The sequence below is a fragment of the Pinus tabuliformis genome, chromosome 3_2, assembly GCF_031772625.1.
Source record: "Pinus tabuliformis cultivar Carrire ecotype Pingquan chromosome 3_2, CPIR1, whole genome shotgun sequence".
Classification (NCBI taxonomy): domain Eukaryota; kingdom Viridiplantae; phylum Streptophyta; class Pinopsida; order Pinales; family Pinaceae; genus Pinus; species Pinus tabuliformis.
The window spans coordinates 649,336,657-649,352,752 of record NC_142302.1 but is presented as its reverse complement, the minus strand read 5'-3'; the positions used below and the strand labels follow the sequence as shown (position 1 = coordinate 649,352,752).

General features: G+C 38.6%; 1 protein-coding gene across 2 annotated transcripts in view; it reads left to right on the top strand.

Moving 5' to 3' along the window:
- LOC149182312 (uncharacterized) overlaps positions 1-16,096 on the top strand; it is a 191,696-nt gene that overhangs the window by 133,267 nt on the left and 42,333 nt on the right. The window contains exon 6 of one of the 2 annotated variants that reach the window (XM_089416810.1): positions 15,921-16,001. The exons of the other annotated variant lie outside the window; for it this stretch is intronic. Coding sequence (XP_089272936.1) covers positions 15,921-16,001 — 81 coding nt within the window. The remainder of the gene's footprint in view (positions 1-15,920; positions 16,002-16,096) is intronic. 2 annotated transcript variants of the gene reach the window in all.

Here is a 16,096-nt window from a genome sequence, read left to right as displayed (position 1 = left end):
TCGTCGCAAACCGTGTAATGGCGGGGCGCACCAACTCTTTGTTGTTGGTGCATTTTCTCATCAAGCTAAGCACAGATGTATGATTGTAAATAAATTTTGTGATGCTTTTTGATGAGTCAACAATATCTTTGACAAAGGGAATTTTCCCTATGTCCTCTAACATCAAATCAATACAATGGGGGGCACAAGGTGTCCAAAATAAAGTAGGATGCCTGTCCATAAGCATTCTACCAGCAACAACATAATTTGCAGCATTGTCCGTTATGACTTGGACAACATTTTCTGCACCCACCTCCAAAATAAACACATCCAGCAAATCACATAAAGTTCTTGCATCTTTGATTTGATGAGTTGCATCAATAGATTTGATAAACATAGTCCCCTTGGGACAACTAACCAAGAAGTTTATAAGGGTTCTCCCCTTTTGGTCAGTCCAACCATCTGACATAACAGTGCATCCTGTTTGTGCCCATGATGCCCTAAAATCCTCCAATCTTTGGGTGCAGTCACGCTTTTCATCTTGAAGAATCCGGCCTCTGAAATCATGATAAGAAGGGATTTTGTACCCCGGGCCAACACTGGCAATAGCATCAACAGCAGGTTGGAAAAATGGATTATTCCTTACAACGCTGAAAGGAATATCACTCCAGAGGATAAATTTTGCCATCAACCTATCAGCTTGTTCTTTTTCAGTTCTTTTTAGCATTGAACCGATAGTTGGTTGTGAACCAGGTGTGGTTCGATGAACAAAAAATGATGATGCAACTACCGGATTGATTGACGCTGCAGTAGAACCAGTGCCACTTGGCCCACTTCCTTCAGCTGACCTTTTTAGTTGCCTTTTGAGTTCTTCTTTGGCCTCTCTAGTGTGCTCTAATTCTCCCAATGCTCTCATGGCTCTTTGGATAAGTTCAGGATTTGTATTTATACAGGGCCCCACATCATGTCCAGGGATTTGTGCAAGGTGATACTTCAACCTGTACACCCCCCCGCGTATCTCCTTTCCACACAACTTGCAATGCAAGTTTTGTCTATCATTCGGAGCAAAAGGTTCACCATATTCCCAGAAAGGATCCAATTTCCTTGGCATGTTTGTTTTTGAATTTTGAATTTGCAAACCTATGGAAAAATAAGGATTAGGAAATAGGAATTTAGGATTACAAATTACAATTTAGCATTTACAAAATTACAAGTTACAAATTTACAAAATCCCAATTTCCAAACCCAAGTTACCCAACCAAATGGCAAATGCCAAAAAACATAAACAACGTTTAAAAAAAATGAAAAAAAAAAAATTGGTTCCCATAGTCATAACAAGTTACCCATCCCAAATCAATGAAAAATTACAAAAAATTCTTTAAAAACAATGAAAACAAAAGGAAAATGGTGCCCATATGAAGTTTCCCAACCAAAAACAATGAAAAACAAAGTTTTTAAAGAAGGAAAACAAAAAAAAATTAATCTACATACCGTTTTTATGGACAAATTGGTGATCTTGTCTTGGATTTCTCCTAAAAACACTTGGATTCGCTCCCAAAGTCGACCCAAACCCTTCAGCTCTTCTCCTCCTCCTCCGCGCGGCGACAGTCAGAAATGACAAATAAAAATTCGTTTTTCATTATTAAAAGCCCGCTGCCCGCGCCCTCGGCGCTTTTTTCGATTTAAAGCGCGTTTTTTCGAAAAAAGCGCGCTTTTTTCGGAAAAAAGCGCTATAAAAAAACCGGCGCTTTTTTGGTATAAAACGCGGGTTTTATTCGGCATAGTCAAAAACGCGCGCTTTTTTGAAAAAAGCGCGATTAAATCGCGCTTTTAACAACATTGGTTAGGACCCCATATAGGGAGACCAAACCCAAGATGGAGACCACTTGCAATCCCAAATAAGATCCAATGTGTCCCCTAGCCCTCCAGTACAACAAGTCATCAAGAAAATTGAGTAAAAGAGCTTACAAACCATGGACAACAGGTGGGGACTTCATAATGGCATGCCCTTCCATAATGGGCTTTGGCATGTGCTAATGTCTCCAAACTCCCAATGGGGTTAACTAAGTATCCCATTAGATGGTTTCTACTTCTAAAGGGGATAATATTTCCAAGGTTCATCCTTTAAAAGGTGGTGGCATGTGATAAATGTTGAATCCAATAGGGTGACAAGTTAATTGATTTCGCATATTATGACATTATCTTGTGATGTTTCATTATTAATTTTCTTCTTTCAATTTATCTTACACTTCTCACCAAGACTAATGCCAATCAACAAATTGAAGAGGACACGAGATATAGGCATCCAACCAGGGAAAAACCCCTACGTAGGGGAAAACCCAGTCAAGAACTCTTCCTTCCTTCCGTAGATTCAATACAAAGTTGAGATGACCAAGACCTTTATAACCTAGACTAAAGACTCCCTCCTTCAAATCATCCTTGTTTATTCTTCAGTTCTGAGTTCCGTGAGTAGTATTTCGTTCTTCAATCTGTTCTCAACACCTCGTTCCTATAACAATGTGATGACCCTTGGCAAATTTTGGTATTATGCTTCAATCCTGCAATAAGATCAGTTCCGGTCCTGTAGTGGTGGTATACAATCTTCAATATACTTCGATCATGATTCAATTATGAGACAACCTTCTTATTATACGATCCTTATCATACTTTGATCTATGGAGGCCTTCTCATGTGACATCCTTACCATGCTTTGGTCTATGGTAGCCTTCTCAAGTGACATCATAATTCGGTCTTGAAACATAGTTACACTTTAGTTCTGTATTGGTATAGTAGTGGGTTTAGACTTCGGTTCTGTAGTGGCCCAAAGATTCGGTTTCTGTGACAGCCCAATAAGCATATTAAACTTCAGTAGCAATGACACTTCGACTTCCTTGAAACTTCGAGTTCTTCTTCACTGTAACTTCACCAAATTCCCTTACTGAGATTCACTGAACTTCCTCACTGAAATCATCGAACTTCTTTTCTGAATTTTTTCGAACTTGTATCATTTTTTTGTTGAGCGAAGTTTACCCTCCTATTTATAGTTGTCTCCCACTGTAAAATAAGCCAACTTGTGTTTGTTTGAGAAGCTGACTTGTAGAGTATTTGTTTTGAGGCTGACCTTGCAAGGTGACTTAATGTAGGAGTATTTTGACAAAACAAATTTGACTTTGACTTTAAATACAAATCCTAAAGCGTACAATGGAGGCTTGACCTATGATATTTGACCCAAGCATGAAACCCATGCTTTAACAAGTCAATTTAATCATAATAAAATTTCTTTTTCATTCTTTTGATAAATATATTTCATTATAACTCAAGTACAACTACGAAGACCGAACCTAGTTACATTCTTCAACACTCCCTCTTAACTATGGAGGTATTCATACTTACACATATCTATAGAGGTACATGGAAGATCTAAAAACACATTATCTACGAAGAGTTTAGTCACACTCAGTGCCATGGACTAGATTCCTGACCAGGGCAATCTATTCGGGTGGGACTAAGATGGACTAAAGCTTTCAGCCAGTCTAGGTACCATCAGGCTTACTTGCTAACCATCAACCTAGGTATCTAGGTGTGTATCCAAGGTTAGAGCTCCATGACCAACGACACCCTTCCTCTTAGGGATCTAGACATCAATACATATGCCGACTAGATGTCCTCCCAGGCATTTTACACACACAATGCCTCAACAAATCTCTCTAACCTCAAGCATGCTTTTTGAAAAACTTTGAGAGATTTACCTAAACAGTCGCAACCCCAACGTTTCAAATACTCATGAGTAAACACAAACCTCCGAGGTCTTCTGACTTCTTGATGCTGCCTCATAATTGATCACAACGGGACTTCGAGGCTTCCCAAACGAATATTGACAAAGGTTTCCTCGATCATTCAACTTCCTTTCCTACTTCACTCGCATCAACCAAATCCAACTTTCCTTCTTTCAACAACACCTCAATATACATTCTCCAATTTCTTCTTCAAGGTATCCATCATGACTATAATATGTCCTCCCTCTCAACTCGGGAGATATACATATATATATATATATATATATATATATATTTTTTTTTAGGCTCCCTCTTAACTTAGGGAGATCAACTCTTTTCTATGACATCGGAGAATCTTTCATGGCTTCCATCCTTCTTGATCATCAATATTCATACAACTTCCTTCATCATGCTTACCAATCAAATCAACTTTACTTACGAACATCTTCATCATCTTGAAGATTATGTACCTGCACAACTTAGATAGCAAGTACAACCAAATACATATAGAAGCATGAAGTTAACTATATCAGAATCATACACTAATGGAAGCATTAGACTTTAGACATCAAATACCTAAACATAGTTAGGTTCATAATCAACAAGAGACTATGCTTCTATACTTCAACTTCTTGTTTGGGTTTAGTCATAAACCCTAGATCACATCATTTAAAGTAACTCAATCAAGATATTAGTCTCATTATATCTAGGGCTTCAATATTTCCTTCAGAGATATGACAAACTCTTCTATGACATATTGCAAACCCTAGAAGCATTTCAAACAAGTACAATGCATCTAACAACTTTAGATTTCATATGTTAGACTTCTATTAGGATTTAATGCAAACCCTAGATTCCCTACACTAAGATTTTAACAATCAAAACCTATCTTGGGACAATCTAAGGTTTCAACCAACCGATTTGTAAACCCTAGATTTCATCTTTGAGATACTAAGCCTTGGATGTCAACAAATAAAAAACAAGCACAACATAATGTAAGGTTTCAACGATATGACCAACTTCTACTAGGGTTTCTTGTAAACCTTAGATTCATCATCATAATTATATCCTAGAATATCAGACTTATACTAGGGCTTAGTTACAAACCCTAGAACAATGAGCATTAACAATAAGGTTAGCACATATACACATCTAGGATGCACAAGCATATCATAACAACATATATTAGGTGAACCCAAGACACAAATATCCAAACATTAAAGTTAGACATATTCCAATTAGGCTAGGGTTTTGATCAGACGAACAAACATATACCTAGGGTTTCATTCCTAGGACATCATAAGGGTCTTGCTTATAAACCCTACCAAACCCTAGAGATCTATGGTTTCAATACATAACACAACAAACCCTAAATTTTCCAGAAACTCTAAGGGTCTAGGATATCAACACATGGACATTATCATCAACCCTAAAAGATTAGGGTTTCCATAATAATACCAAAACTCTAAACATGACATCATCAAAACCCCAAACATCAAAAGAATAATATTTCATCAGTAACCTAAGCAGACTAGGGTTTTCACATTAGCATAGACATACCCTTAGGTTAGGGATTTACAAAGAACCTTTTTAGGGTTCCACAAGAATGATTAAATGTATAATGAGGGTAGATTTATCTAATGATTAATCACCCTTATCAAGAATCTTTATGATTCATAGGTCCTAGACATAATGATGTTAGTAACGTAAACTCCAAAAGATAATGAGCATACCTTATATGTTAAGAGAATTTTATAAAGTGTATAGTCTAAGACGTACCTGGAGATGTTCCTTTTACAAACCTTATAAGGTTTCTTTTATTGAGATGCTCTCCTTGAATGCTTTCATAGTTTGTTCTTTTGTGAGTCCAAAGAACCAACTTGATTTATACCTGCAATGTTTATTATTAAGTACAACCAAAATATGCAAGCATAGTAGTATGATGTCCATCTAGGATTTCTGTTATTTCTAGGAGATGTTGAATACTCACTCTTATTGAGTCAAAATCTAAATCTCATTCAAATTTTATTTTCCATAATGAATTGTCATATATCCTAGATATTATGGATTAGGAACAAAAGAACTTTACAAATTCTAAAAATAACTTAAAAAATAGTTATGCCATACATACCTCGAATCTTACATACCTTAGTCTTTTGATCGCCCTTTAAGCTTGTTTCCCTTTTTCTAAAGACAGATTGTTTGTTAATCAGAAGGAGTAATGTTAGTACTTGTATTTGGATAAGAGGACTTCAAAACTTCTTGAGGAGGAACAAATTCTTTACTACTTTCATCATGGTCTTTGTATCCTTCTATCAAGAAGCTGCTACAGGTCCAAAGGATTTCTTCTCACACTGATGCAGATTGCTTTCTTGATATTTAATGAATTCTTTCTTTCTTCGATATGTTCATAGATTCCTATCCTTTATCAAAGTGTTCATGTCTCCATTGGTTTTGAGGTGGTTGAACCTTGTTGTAATGATTGTATTCTTTGTACTTTCTTCGAACCTCTTATGTGCCTTCTTGATTCTTGTAATATACCTTAAGATTCTTGTACCTTGAATTTGGATCATAAGGTTTGTAGTTTTGTGCAATTTAGCCCATAATCGTAAGTCAATGTTTTTATTTAATTGCCTTCAATGTATAGATCGGGGAGTAACTGCATTTCCTTCTTGCCAATAAGGGATCCAATGAAAGGGGTAGCCTTGGGCCACATGTTAGGGTTCAAGGGTAGCTAATAAAAGGGAAGCCCATACTTGGGTATATAATGTATAGGAGGGAGAAATCATGGTACATGAGGTGCCTCAGCCTTGATTTTTCCACCCTTCTTTATATGCCTTTTGCCTTTTATGATTTTCTTCAATTAACTGCTTGGGGCTGAAGGGGTAAAAGCATGATGTGTGAGATATAGCAAAATATACCCCCTATAAGGTAGGGTGGTTCATTGCCCACCAGGGGTTGGGACAATCATGGGTTCATAAATGATAAAGGAGGCTCATCTAGGGCCTATAGGAACTAGGGTGATGGCCTTGATGATGGGGTAGAGCTTATGTATTGGCTTTTTCCCATGTGCTAAATATGTTTGTCCCAACCATCTTTTGCATTTTGTGGTACATTTTCCTGTTGAATGTGGCCAATTATGCTTTTGCTTTTCTTTTTAGTTGCATCAACCTCTGAGACATCATTCCAGGCCTGACCCAAGGTGTGGGCAAGGGGAGGGGAAAGCTAACCCTATGTGGACCCAGAAGGGAGAAATGATGAATGGGGTTATAATGAGAGGAAAGGGGGCAATATATGTGGATGAGGGAGCTGGACCACACAACCAAAATGAGGATTTCCCATGAAATACCATCCCTAAAGCCAAAGGGTTAGTAAAAGAGATCCCATGGGACTAGAATCCAAGGTTAACATCCAAAAGGGGTCTAGGGGACAAGAGCACAAACCTAGCCCATTCTTTTCGCCGAATCACCCCATTAATCCATGCCCAAAGTGTCCATGATAAGCAAACTACAATACTCAATTACTAAATGACAAGACATACCTTTAGGTTCGGGAGGCCCACCTTCAAACATACGATCATGGCAGATGGGTGAGGGACCACATGGCTGGCTCAGGTGGCAGAGAAGTGGCACAACGAGCTAGCTGGTGGCTGCCGGCTGAGGACCATCTTGGAGAAAAAAATTCTCCTAGGGATATCACCCACAAAATGGTGGGTAACAGGTATAACATTAAATTTACCTAACATATGTTATAATGTGTACACCATAAGACGTTAAAGGCGACCTATCAAAGCGACTTTCTATATATTATTATTTTATTGCTTTATGTGGGATCCACTCATTGCTCTATGTCGGTTTCTTTATGAATCAATTGCTAGCCAAAATCCAAAGTTGTTTTTCAACTTACATCCTATGTTTAAATGAAATTGAACGAACGCCAAAACTTTACCACTGCCATGATAAAATGCCCCAAGTGTTGCTACACGCCCATAGGGTGGTCAAGCATCTATTTACAAAAAAATTAGTCAATTGAATTGTCGAGGAGAGACCATCCATTTCCTAATTTCTCATACTTGAATTTGTTTCATTATAAAAATTTCAAAATACGAACTTTTAATTTGAAGTATTTACGCTAAAAATTATATGCGTCGTATATAAATTAATAAGTATAAAATAATAATCTAAAATATTTAATATATAAAATTATAAATTTAACCCATCACATTTAGTATACCAAAGAAGTGGCAATGGGTCCTACTAAATGCATTGACAATATATATGAGGATGCCATATTTCATATAATATGAAAATTTAAAAGGAATTTTTTAAACAATTTAGAAGTTTCGACAAAAAAAATATTTAATATGAATTCAAATCATCATATTTGTATATATGACAACATTTTTTTAATTATCCAAACTAAACTTAGCAACATTTTTTCGTTATCCAAATTAAACTTAATTAACATACGTATAAAACACAATCATGATTCAGTAAAAAAAAATCAAAATTATTACATAAATAGAAGATGAGATATTCAAACGACTTATGAGGAGTCAAGTTCTTGACCTCTCGAATTTGACACTTGCCTAAGAATGATTTCGTAGATAGATGATTTTAAATGTCCTAATTTTTGACACTAGAAGCAAATTTCAGCATTTGGCGCAACGCACTGCTCAAAAAGTAAAATAGTAAGACACTGCGGCCAAAATAAACCGATATGTACACAATGGAATAATGTCAAAAGCTGTGCTTTGTTGAAATTTCTAATTCTGACACGTTAGAAACCCCTACAACATTATCTAGTCTATTTCTCCTACTTGTTTATTCCATTAACAAGTTATTTATAAATATAAATATTGAAATAGACACAAATGCAACCTTAACTCGTATACAGATCATCAACTGAAATACTAAAACAAACACACAAGGGACACCATTATTTTTGGACAATCATCCCCGGAAAAACCCAATGTGGGAAAACCGGTGCAACAGTTCTGAGGGTTTTATTATTATGCAGATTTTTGAGTACAACTAGGGTGCCAAAATGGCTCACCCAACAGAGATTGTTACACGGTAGTAATACCTCTTCTCGGAGACAGATATTTAGCCTCTTAGCTCTAGTCTGCCCCACGAAAATCCTTCCGACGCTTCCTCTTGGCTTTGCGTCAGCCCTGCTAGCTTCAGATCAGCCCTTGAAGCCTCTGCATCAGTCCTCTGGCCCTCTGCGTCAACACTCTGGCCCTCTACGTTAGCTCTCTGGCCTTCTGCGTCACCCACGCAGGCCCCTTAGCCTCTGTGCAGTCTCTAGCTGCCTCTGCGTAGCTTTTGTTGCCTCTGCGTCTGCCTCTTCAGTCACTGCACTGACCCTCAGGCACTATCCCTGCTTCTCTGCGATGTACTCACTGCAACAAATCACTTGTTCGAATTTTCTCAGCAAGCCCCTCTCTAGAAAATCAAACTAATTGATCAATCTTGGTGTATCTCCAATTGATCTTCAAGCCTCCTCTTATACTTTTCCTGTTGAGTCTTCAACGACCGAGATTAAGTCCCTAATCAATGACTAAGATTAGATTTGGCTTGATCCATGTCATTTAGAACATTCTCACCCAGTTTTATATTAATACCCATTAATATTTTAATTTTCCTAAGTTTAGACTTAGGAACCCCATTAAAAATATTAATTATTTTAATATCTGTCCAACCGGGTGGGATTTCGCCAAACCATTTCTGGGTCTTAGAGATCTTATGTGCCTTAGCCTCTCCACCAGTTTTCATTGCTAGATCACATCTGATGCTACCACAAATCAACACTCCCTCTTAGCGAGGAATGTGCTCTAGTAATGCTCCACCACTGAACATCACATTGATCCTTCCGCACCGGTACCTGTGTTGATGCTTGGCTTGCTGCCCAACATCCACTGCACGACTGCTTCATGTACTATTGCCCATGGCTTTGCAACTACCATTGCTACATCTTTACTGCAACTCCCTCTCAACATGCTGCCCATGCTGCCCCTAACACTACCACTGCTAATTGCTGCACTACAACTTAGTTACTGAGAAGTAAATAACTGATCTACCCAAATTCTGACATCCTTGTCAGTGCGAAAGCCTCTTGATGCTGAAGCTACCTCTGCTGCTATCCTGTGCTCCCTCTGCTGCCTCTGCGCTCTTGCAAACAACTCTGTGCCTCTTGCATTGCTGCAACCACCTCTGTGCCTCTCGCATTGCTGCAACTGCCTCTGTGCCTCTTGCACTGCTGCAAACACCTCTGTGCCTCTCACACTGCTGCAACCACCTCTGTGCCTCTCACACTGCTGCAACCGCCTCTATGCCTCTTGCATTGTTGCAATCCCCACTGCGCTGCTACAGACTTCTGCACTCTAGCACTGCCTTGTCGCTCCATCACATCTTGCTTCTACCTAACATCCGTCATCCTGCTACTGTCGTTAAGGGCTCCTGTAGCCAGATATGATTCAAGAGTTTGGGTACCTCAAGGACCCTGCCCCTACATCTTCTATAGTCCTCCTAACTAGAACTTGATGTCATCCCACCTCTTCTGTAGAGGTGCATGAGCACTCATGGCACAGTTGTCATCAGTCTCGACTTCTTTCTCCGCCTTAGTTGGAGCTACCTTGGAGTCAGAAGCCTCTCCCTTATTTTTCTTTCCGGGACACTGGGATGCATAATGACCCAACTCCCCACAATGGAAGCACTTCACTTTGGAGATATCCTTCTTCTTCGTCTTCCCCTGTTGTCCCGCAGATGCTAGAGCCGCATCCTCCTCTTCCTCTTTCTTGATTCGACTTCCCTTCCCACTACTCCCCACCTTGGTCAACCGTCTGATCTCTTCTTGGCGAAGAGCTGCTCACATCTCTTCCCATCATGAAAGATTAGCTTTTCCCAAAATGCTTTTGACAAATGTCTCCCACTCCTCGGAGACTGCATTTAGGGCGTTCCTCACCATAAATTCCTGATCTGGCGTGGCCCCTATGGAAGTTAGTTGGTCACGAATCTCCTGCAATTCGAGGAGGAATAGATCTATTTGCTCCCCCTTCTACATCTTATATGTCCGCATCTGATTCTCCAATAGCATCTTCCGCTACACAGAAGTGCCCTGATACAATGTCGTCAAAGTATCCCACATCTCCTTTGCCGTGTTCTTTTCAGCAATGTGTGGTATGACATGATCCTTGACCTTGTCAAGGATTATGCACTTTAACCTCGCCATTGCATCTTCATACTTCTCATTATCAATTGGGTCGACTGGGATAGCCACGGTTCTCAAGGCGAAGCCCTTGATGCGATGTCTATTTAGGACTGCGAGGATCCTGGCCTTCCAGATGACAAAGTTGGAAGCCTCGTCTAACCCGTCTTGATCCCTCAATCCTTTCACTGCCATCTTTGCTCCTCTTCTAGACTCCCTCTGATTTTCGACTTCCCTCCTGGAAATCTCCCTCTAAGCCCTGATTTTCCTACTGGAAATCTTCCCGCCAAATGTCGAACCACTCCTCTCCAATCCTCTTTGCAACTGCAACTTGGATTTGGATTTCTTGGCTAGAAATCCGTCAAGGCAACGACTCCCTCTACCTTGGTTTTGTCTCGTTAGGTACTGTTCTGCTTCGACAGAAACAACACCCCACTAGCTTCCCAATCCACAATCTGCCCACAACTCCCTAGGCCCCGACAACTGAAGAAACTGAGCCTTCCAGCTCTGCGCAATCCCGACAAAGGTTGAATCGCTCCTCTGGCCAACTACGTCAAGCCTACCTGGCTGAGTAGGATGATGTGGCTCTTCGTGAGCCTCTTCTGCCTCTCTCTGCCTCTGTGCTGGCCCTCTCTTTGGCTCGAAATGATGACACAGGCCCTCTGTGTCACTCCTTCTCTGCTGCCTTCTGCTTAGGAGCAACTCTGTCTCTCGGGACAGCTGCTACTGCTGCAAATTTCCGATATCGTTGATGCCTTCAGTCCTCTTATGATCTGCAATGCTCTGATACCATGTTGAAATTTCTAAGTCTGACACGTTAGAAACCCCTATTGCATTATCTGGTTTATTTATCCTACTTATTTATTCCATTAACATGTTATTTATAAATATAAATACTGAAATAAACACAAATGCAACCTTAACTCATATACAGATCATCAACTGAAATACTGAAACAAACACACAAGGGACACCATTATTTTTGGACAATCGTCCTCGGAAAAACCCAATGCGGGAAAACCAGTGCAATAGTTTTGAGGGTTTTATTATTATGCAGATTCTTGAGTATAACTAGGGTGTTGAAATGGCTCACCCAACAGAGACTGTTACATGACAGTAATACCTCTTCTCGGAGACAGATATTCATCCTCTTAGCTCTAGTCTGCCCCACGAAAATGCTTCTGACGCTTCCTCTTGGCTCTGCGTCAATCTTGCTTGCTTCAGATCAGCCCCTGAAGCCTCTGCGTTAGTCCTCTGGCCCTTTGCGTCAACACTTTGGCCCTCTGCATCAGCTCTCTGGCCTTCTGCGTCACCCACGCAGGCCCCTCAGCCTCTGTGCAGTCTCTAGCTGCCTTTGTGTAGCTCCAACTGCCTTTGCGTTAGCCTCTTTAGTCACTGCGCTGACCCTCATGCACTATCCCTGCCTCTCTGCTATGTACTCACTGCCCCTCGCTGCAACAAATCACTTGTTCGAATTTTCTCAGCAAGCTCCGCTCTAGAAAATTGAACTAAGTGATCAATCTTGGTGTATCTCAACTGACCCTCAAGCCTCCTCTTATACTTTTCCTTTTGAGTCTTCAATGACCAAGATTAAGTCCCTAGTCAATGATTAAGATTAGATTTGGCTTGATCTATGTCATTTAGAACATTCTTACCCAGTTTTATATTAATACCCATTAATATTTTAATCTTCCTAAGTTTAGATATAGGAACCCCATTAAAAATATTAATTATTTTAATATCTCTCCAACTGGTTGGAATTTTCCCAAACCATTTCTGGGTCTTGGAGATATTATGTGCTTTAGCCTCTCCACCAATTTTCATGGCTAGAGCACATCCGATGCTACCACAAATCAACATGCTTTGAATGTTTCAGGAGCAAAAATTTCGGTCAAGGTCTGAAATAAGGACAAGTGTGGAAATCACTAGAAAAGGAGACATATAATGAATGAAGAGAAGGTAAGAAAAAGCGAAGTATTTTGGGACTGTTTTGGGTACTATACACTTCACACGTGAGATTTTAGAACCCTCTGTTGTAGAAAGAGCTGAGATACTTCAGGTATTACAGTCATCATGAAGAAGGCAAATTTGGAGGAAGCCTAATAGATCCTCTAGTCGAGTTAAGGAAGGTGAGTCTCTCTCTCTCCAACAAAGAAGGTTGAAGGTCAGAATTGCTCAAGGACCGAATCTAGGGCTCTCTGAATTAGGGCCGAAAAGTTTCAGATTTGTTCAAGGGACCAAAGTTCTGAAGGGTAGCCAAGAAGGAGGAAGAAGCAAGAGAGTTGACTATTGTTGACTCAAGGAAGAAAGATCTTATCAAGGAAGCTTTGTGTCTTGGTCTTGGAGGGATCTTGGTTAAGGGTCTAGGTCTTTGTATTCGTTAATTGAAGTCTCTATAAGAAGAAGAATTCATTTGGGTTTTCCTCTCAAGTGGGAGAGGTTTTGGCCCTGGCTGATCGCCTATATTATGTGTCTCTTGTCTTGTTATTGTTTATGCTTTGGTAGTTGTTTGATGAAGAACACTATAATAATCTAACTAAAAGAGAAGATCATAATCTAATGAAGTAAAAAGCATTCACAAGTAGTTATCATTAGAAGAGAAATCACCTAATCTTGATGCCCTAGATTTTTTAACAGATAGGATGTTACGTGGTCTAGACTTTCAAGTCATGTCTAAGAATTTATGTGGTTTGTGGACGGATTCACGTCCTTCAGATTGATTAAATTAAAATAATCTAAACCGTGTGGAATGACTAGTTAAGGCCTGCCGTGATCCCTTAGATGTGTGCATAGGGTAGAACTTGAGCCCATAGTTTTACGGATTTATTATTTACATTTACCAAGTTCCGACAGTAGCTTTTTGCATTAACTGCTCAGGTTCCTGTAGAAAATCCCCACCCGATGGGCAAATACATGCATTTTAGAATTAAGAACATGCACAGTCACTACCCATTTCACAAGGTCAGAGAGTTTGATGCTCTGATACCAGATTGTAATACCCTTACCAAAACAAATCCCTAATTAACATAATTTGATAATATCGAAGCCTAGAATTCAAATAGTGATGTTTTAAAACAAAATTTGTCAAATTTAATACACAGATACATACCTGGCTTCCGAGTTTGAAGTCAATCCCACGCTGTTGTAGCACTCAATTTGCTCCCGTTACCAAAAGACCAAAACCTCCCTGCCAAACTGGGCACAATCTTGGTACCCAACTCCAAAATACTTCAAAATTTGTAGTAATGTGGCCTCTGTGCCCAAAAGCTTCAAGAACAATGAGGCTTTTCCTTTGTGTCTTTCTCTGGTAAATTCCTCCTCTGTCTCCCTGTGTAAAAATTCTTTTCATCTCCTCCTCTCCCAAAATTTTCTTTCATCCCCCCTTATATTTCAAATATTACCTTCTTTTCATCCTTCATTGCCTCGACAATGATGCATGGATTCTTGTCGTCTGTCCATTACGTGGCTCCTCAGAATCGATAAAGAGGCCTGGTCATATTCTTATTCATTGACACTCATCATTTAACATCTCCTTTAATGTGAACATTAATGAGGTTAAGTAACTTTCCTTTTATATATATAAAAAATTATAATTTAATATTTTGTTAAATTCTACCCTTTTAATATTTAATTTAAAATTTATATGGTTATTTTCTTTATAGTTCCTTTTTATAGTTAATACTTTCCCTTTTTAAAGTTTAATAATTTAATTTAGAACATTAAAGATTTATATAGTTAGTTCATTTTATTTGATGTACTACATAGAATATATACTATTTTTTTAGTCAATAAAATCCCTTGTAATTATATATTTTGAATAATGCACTAGTAATATTAAGATAGTGGTATAACAAGTACTCCACAAATATGTTGGTATCTACTTATCATTTCGATAATTAATTCATTACCTTATACTTGGACATTTCCTAGAATTAGTTAGTATGCATACTAGTGTAGTGCATGCGATACATGCATATGTAGCTATCATATGCATGTCTCGTATGCATGCTAATATTTCCATGTTCTTTATAACTGGAAGTGGGTCATTACACAATCTATCTCCAATGTGTATGTCATCATGATACAACCAATAGTAGCCAACTCACCAGGCACCCCGCATTGCATGAAGCACCAACACTTTTGGAGTAAGCCCAAAAGCTAATAGGAAATAATAGCTTGTTATATTCCATATAGGATGAATGCAACCAAATGACATGGGCCAAGTAGATAAAACATAAAACTGTCTCTAATTGATTGTATGTTTTAGAAAGAACATGGACAAAGGCATGAGAAGTGAATTTGTTGTATTGTGACTACTTGATTTGTCTCTAGCAATGATATTGCATGTAATATATGGACATGCTAGCTGCAAATGCTTAGTGGTGTTGTGATTTTGTTTATGTATTCATTTTTTTTACCATATTCTTGAAGAAAAACAAAGCATTAAATGGATGTTGGACATATGCATTTTATCTTGGTTAGCATGTCAGATAGCTTGCCTAAGCAAATAAGCAAATTGGTGTTAAATTCATACATTGCCAAATTTGTGAAATAATAGCATTTCCAAAGAAGTGCAGTCAAAGTGTGTGCAACTTGGTCGAAAATCGAAGTTTGTTGTGTCCATCTTTATTTTCAATTATGCTAGCGTTGCGATTGTAAGAGCCAGAGGTCAATTTGAGTTATCAAACATCCAATAGTATCCCTCTTGACTATTGTAATATTTTAAAATTGTTTCACTCACGGCTTTAATATAATTATGCCACTTTTCTCTTAAGGTCACAATGCTATGTTGTTTCGATTTTTTTTGTTGCTATTTTAATGAATGTGTTATTAGCAAAATCTCTATCAGCGAATCACAAAATTTATTGCATAGCCTCTCTACTTATGCTACAAGAAATATATCTTATTGCATGTGTCATACCACTAATATTGTTCATGGATTTTCTCAATGCTCAGATGGATGATCGATTATCTCTAAATTTCATAATGGTTGATGGGACATGGAGTAATTCTAAAGCAATGTTTTGTCGTCTTAAGGTGAATCTTTATTTTGGATTGGCATTGTCTCTTTGGTGTAGACATATGTTCGAATTTAAAATTTAAAATTACAAATGCCTTTGTAGTGTTAAATT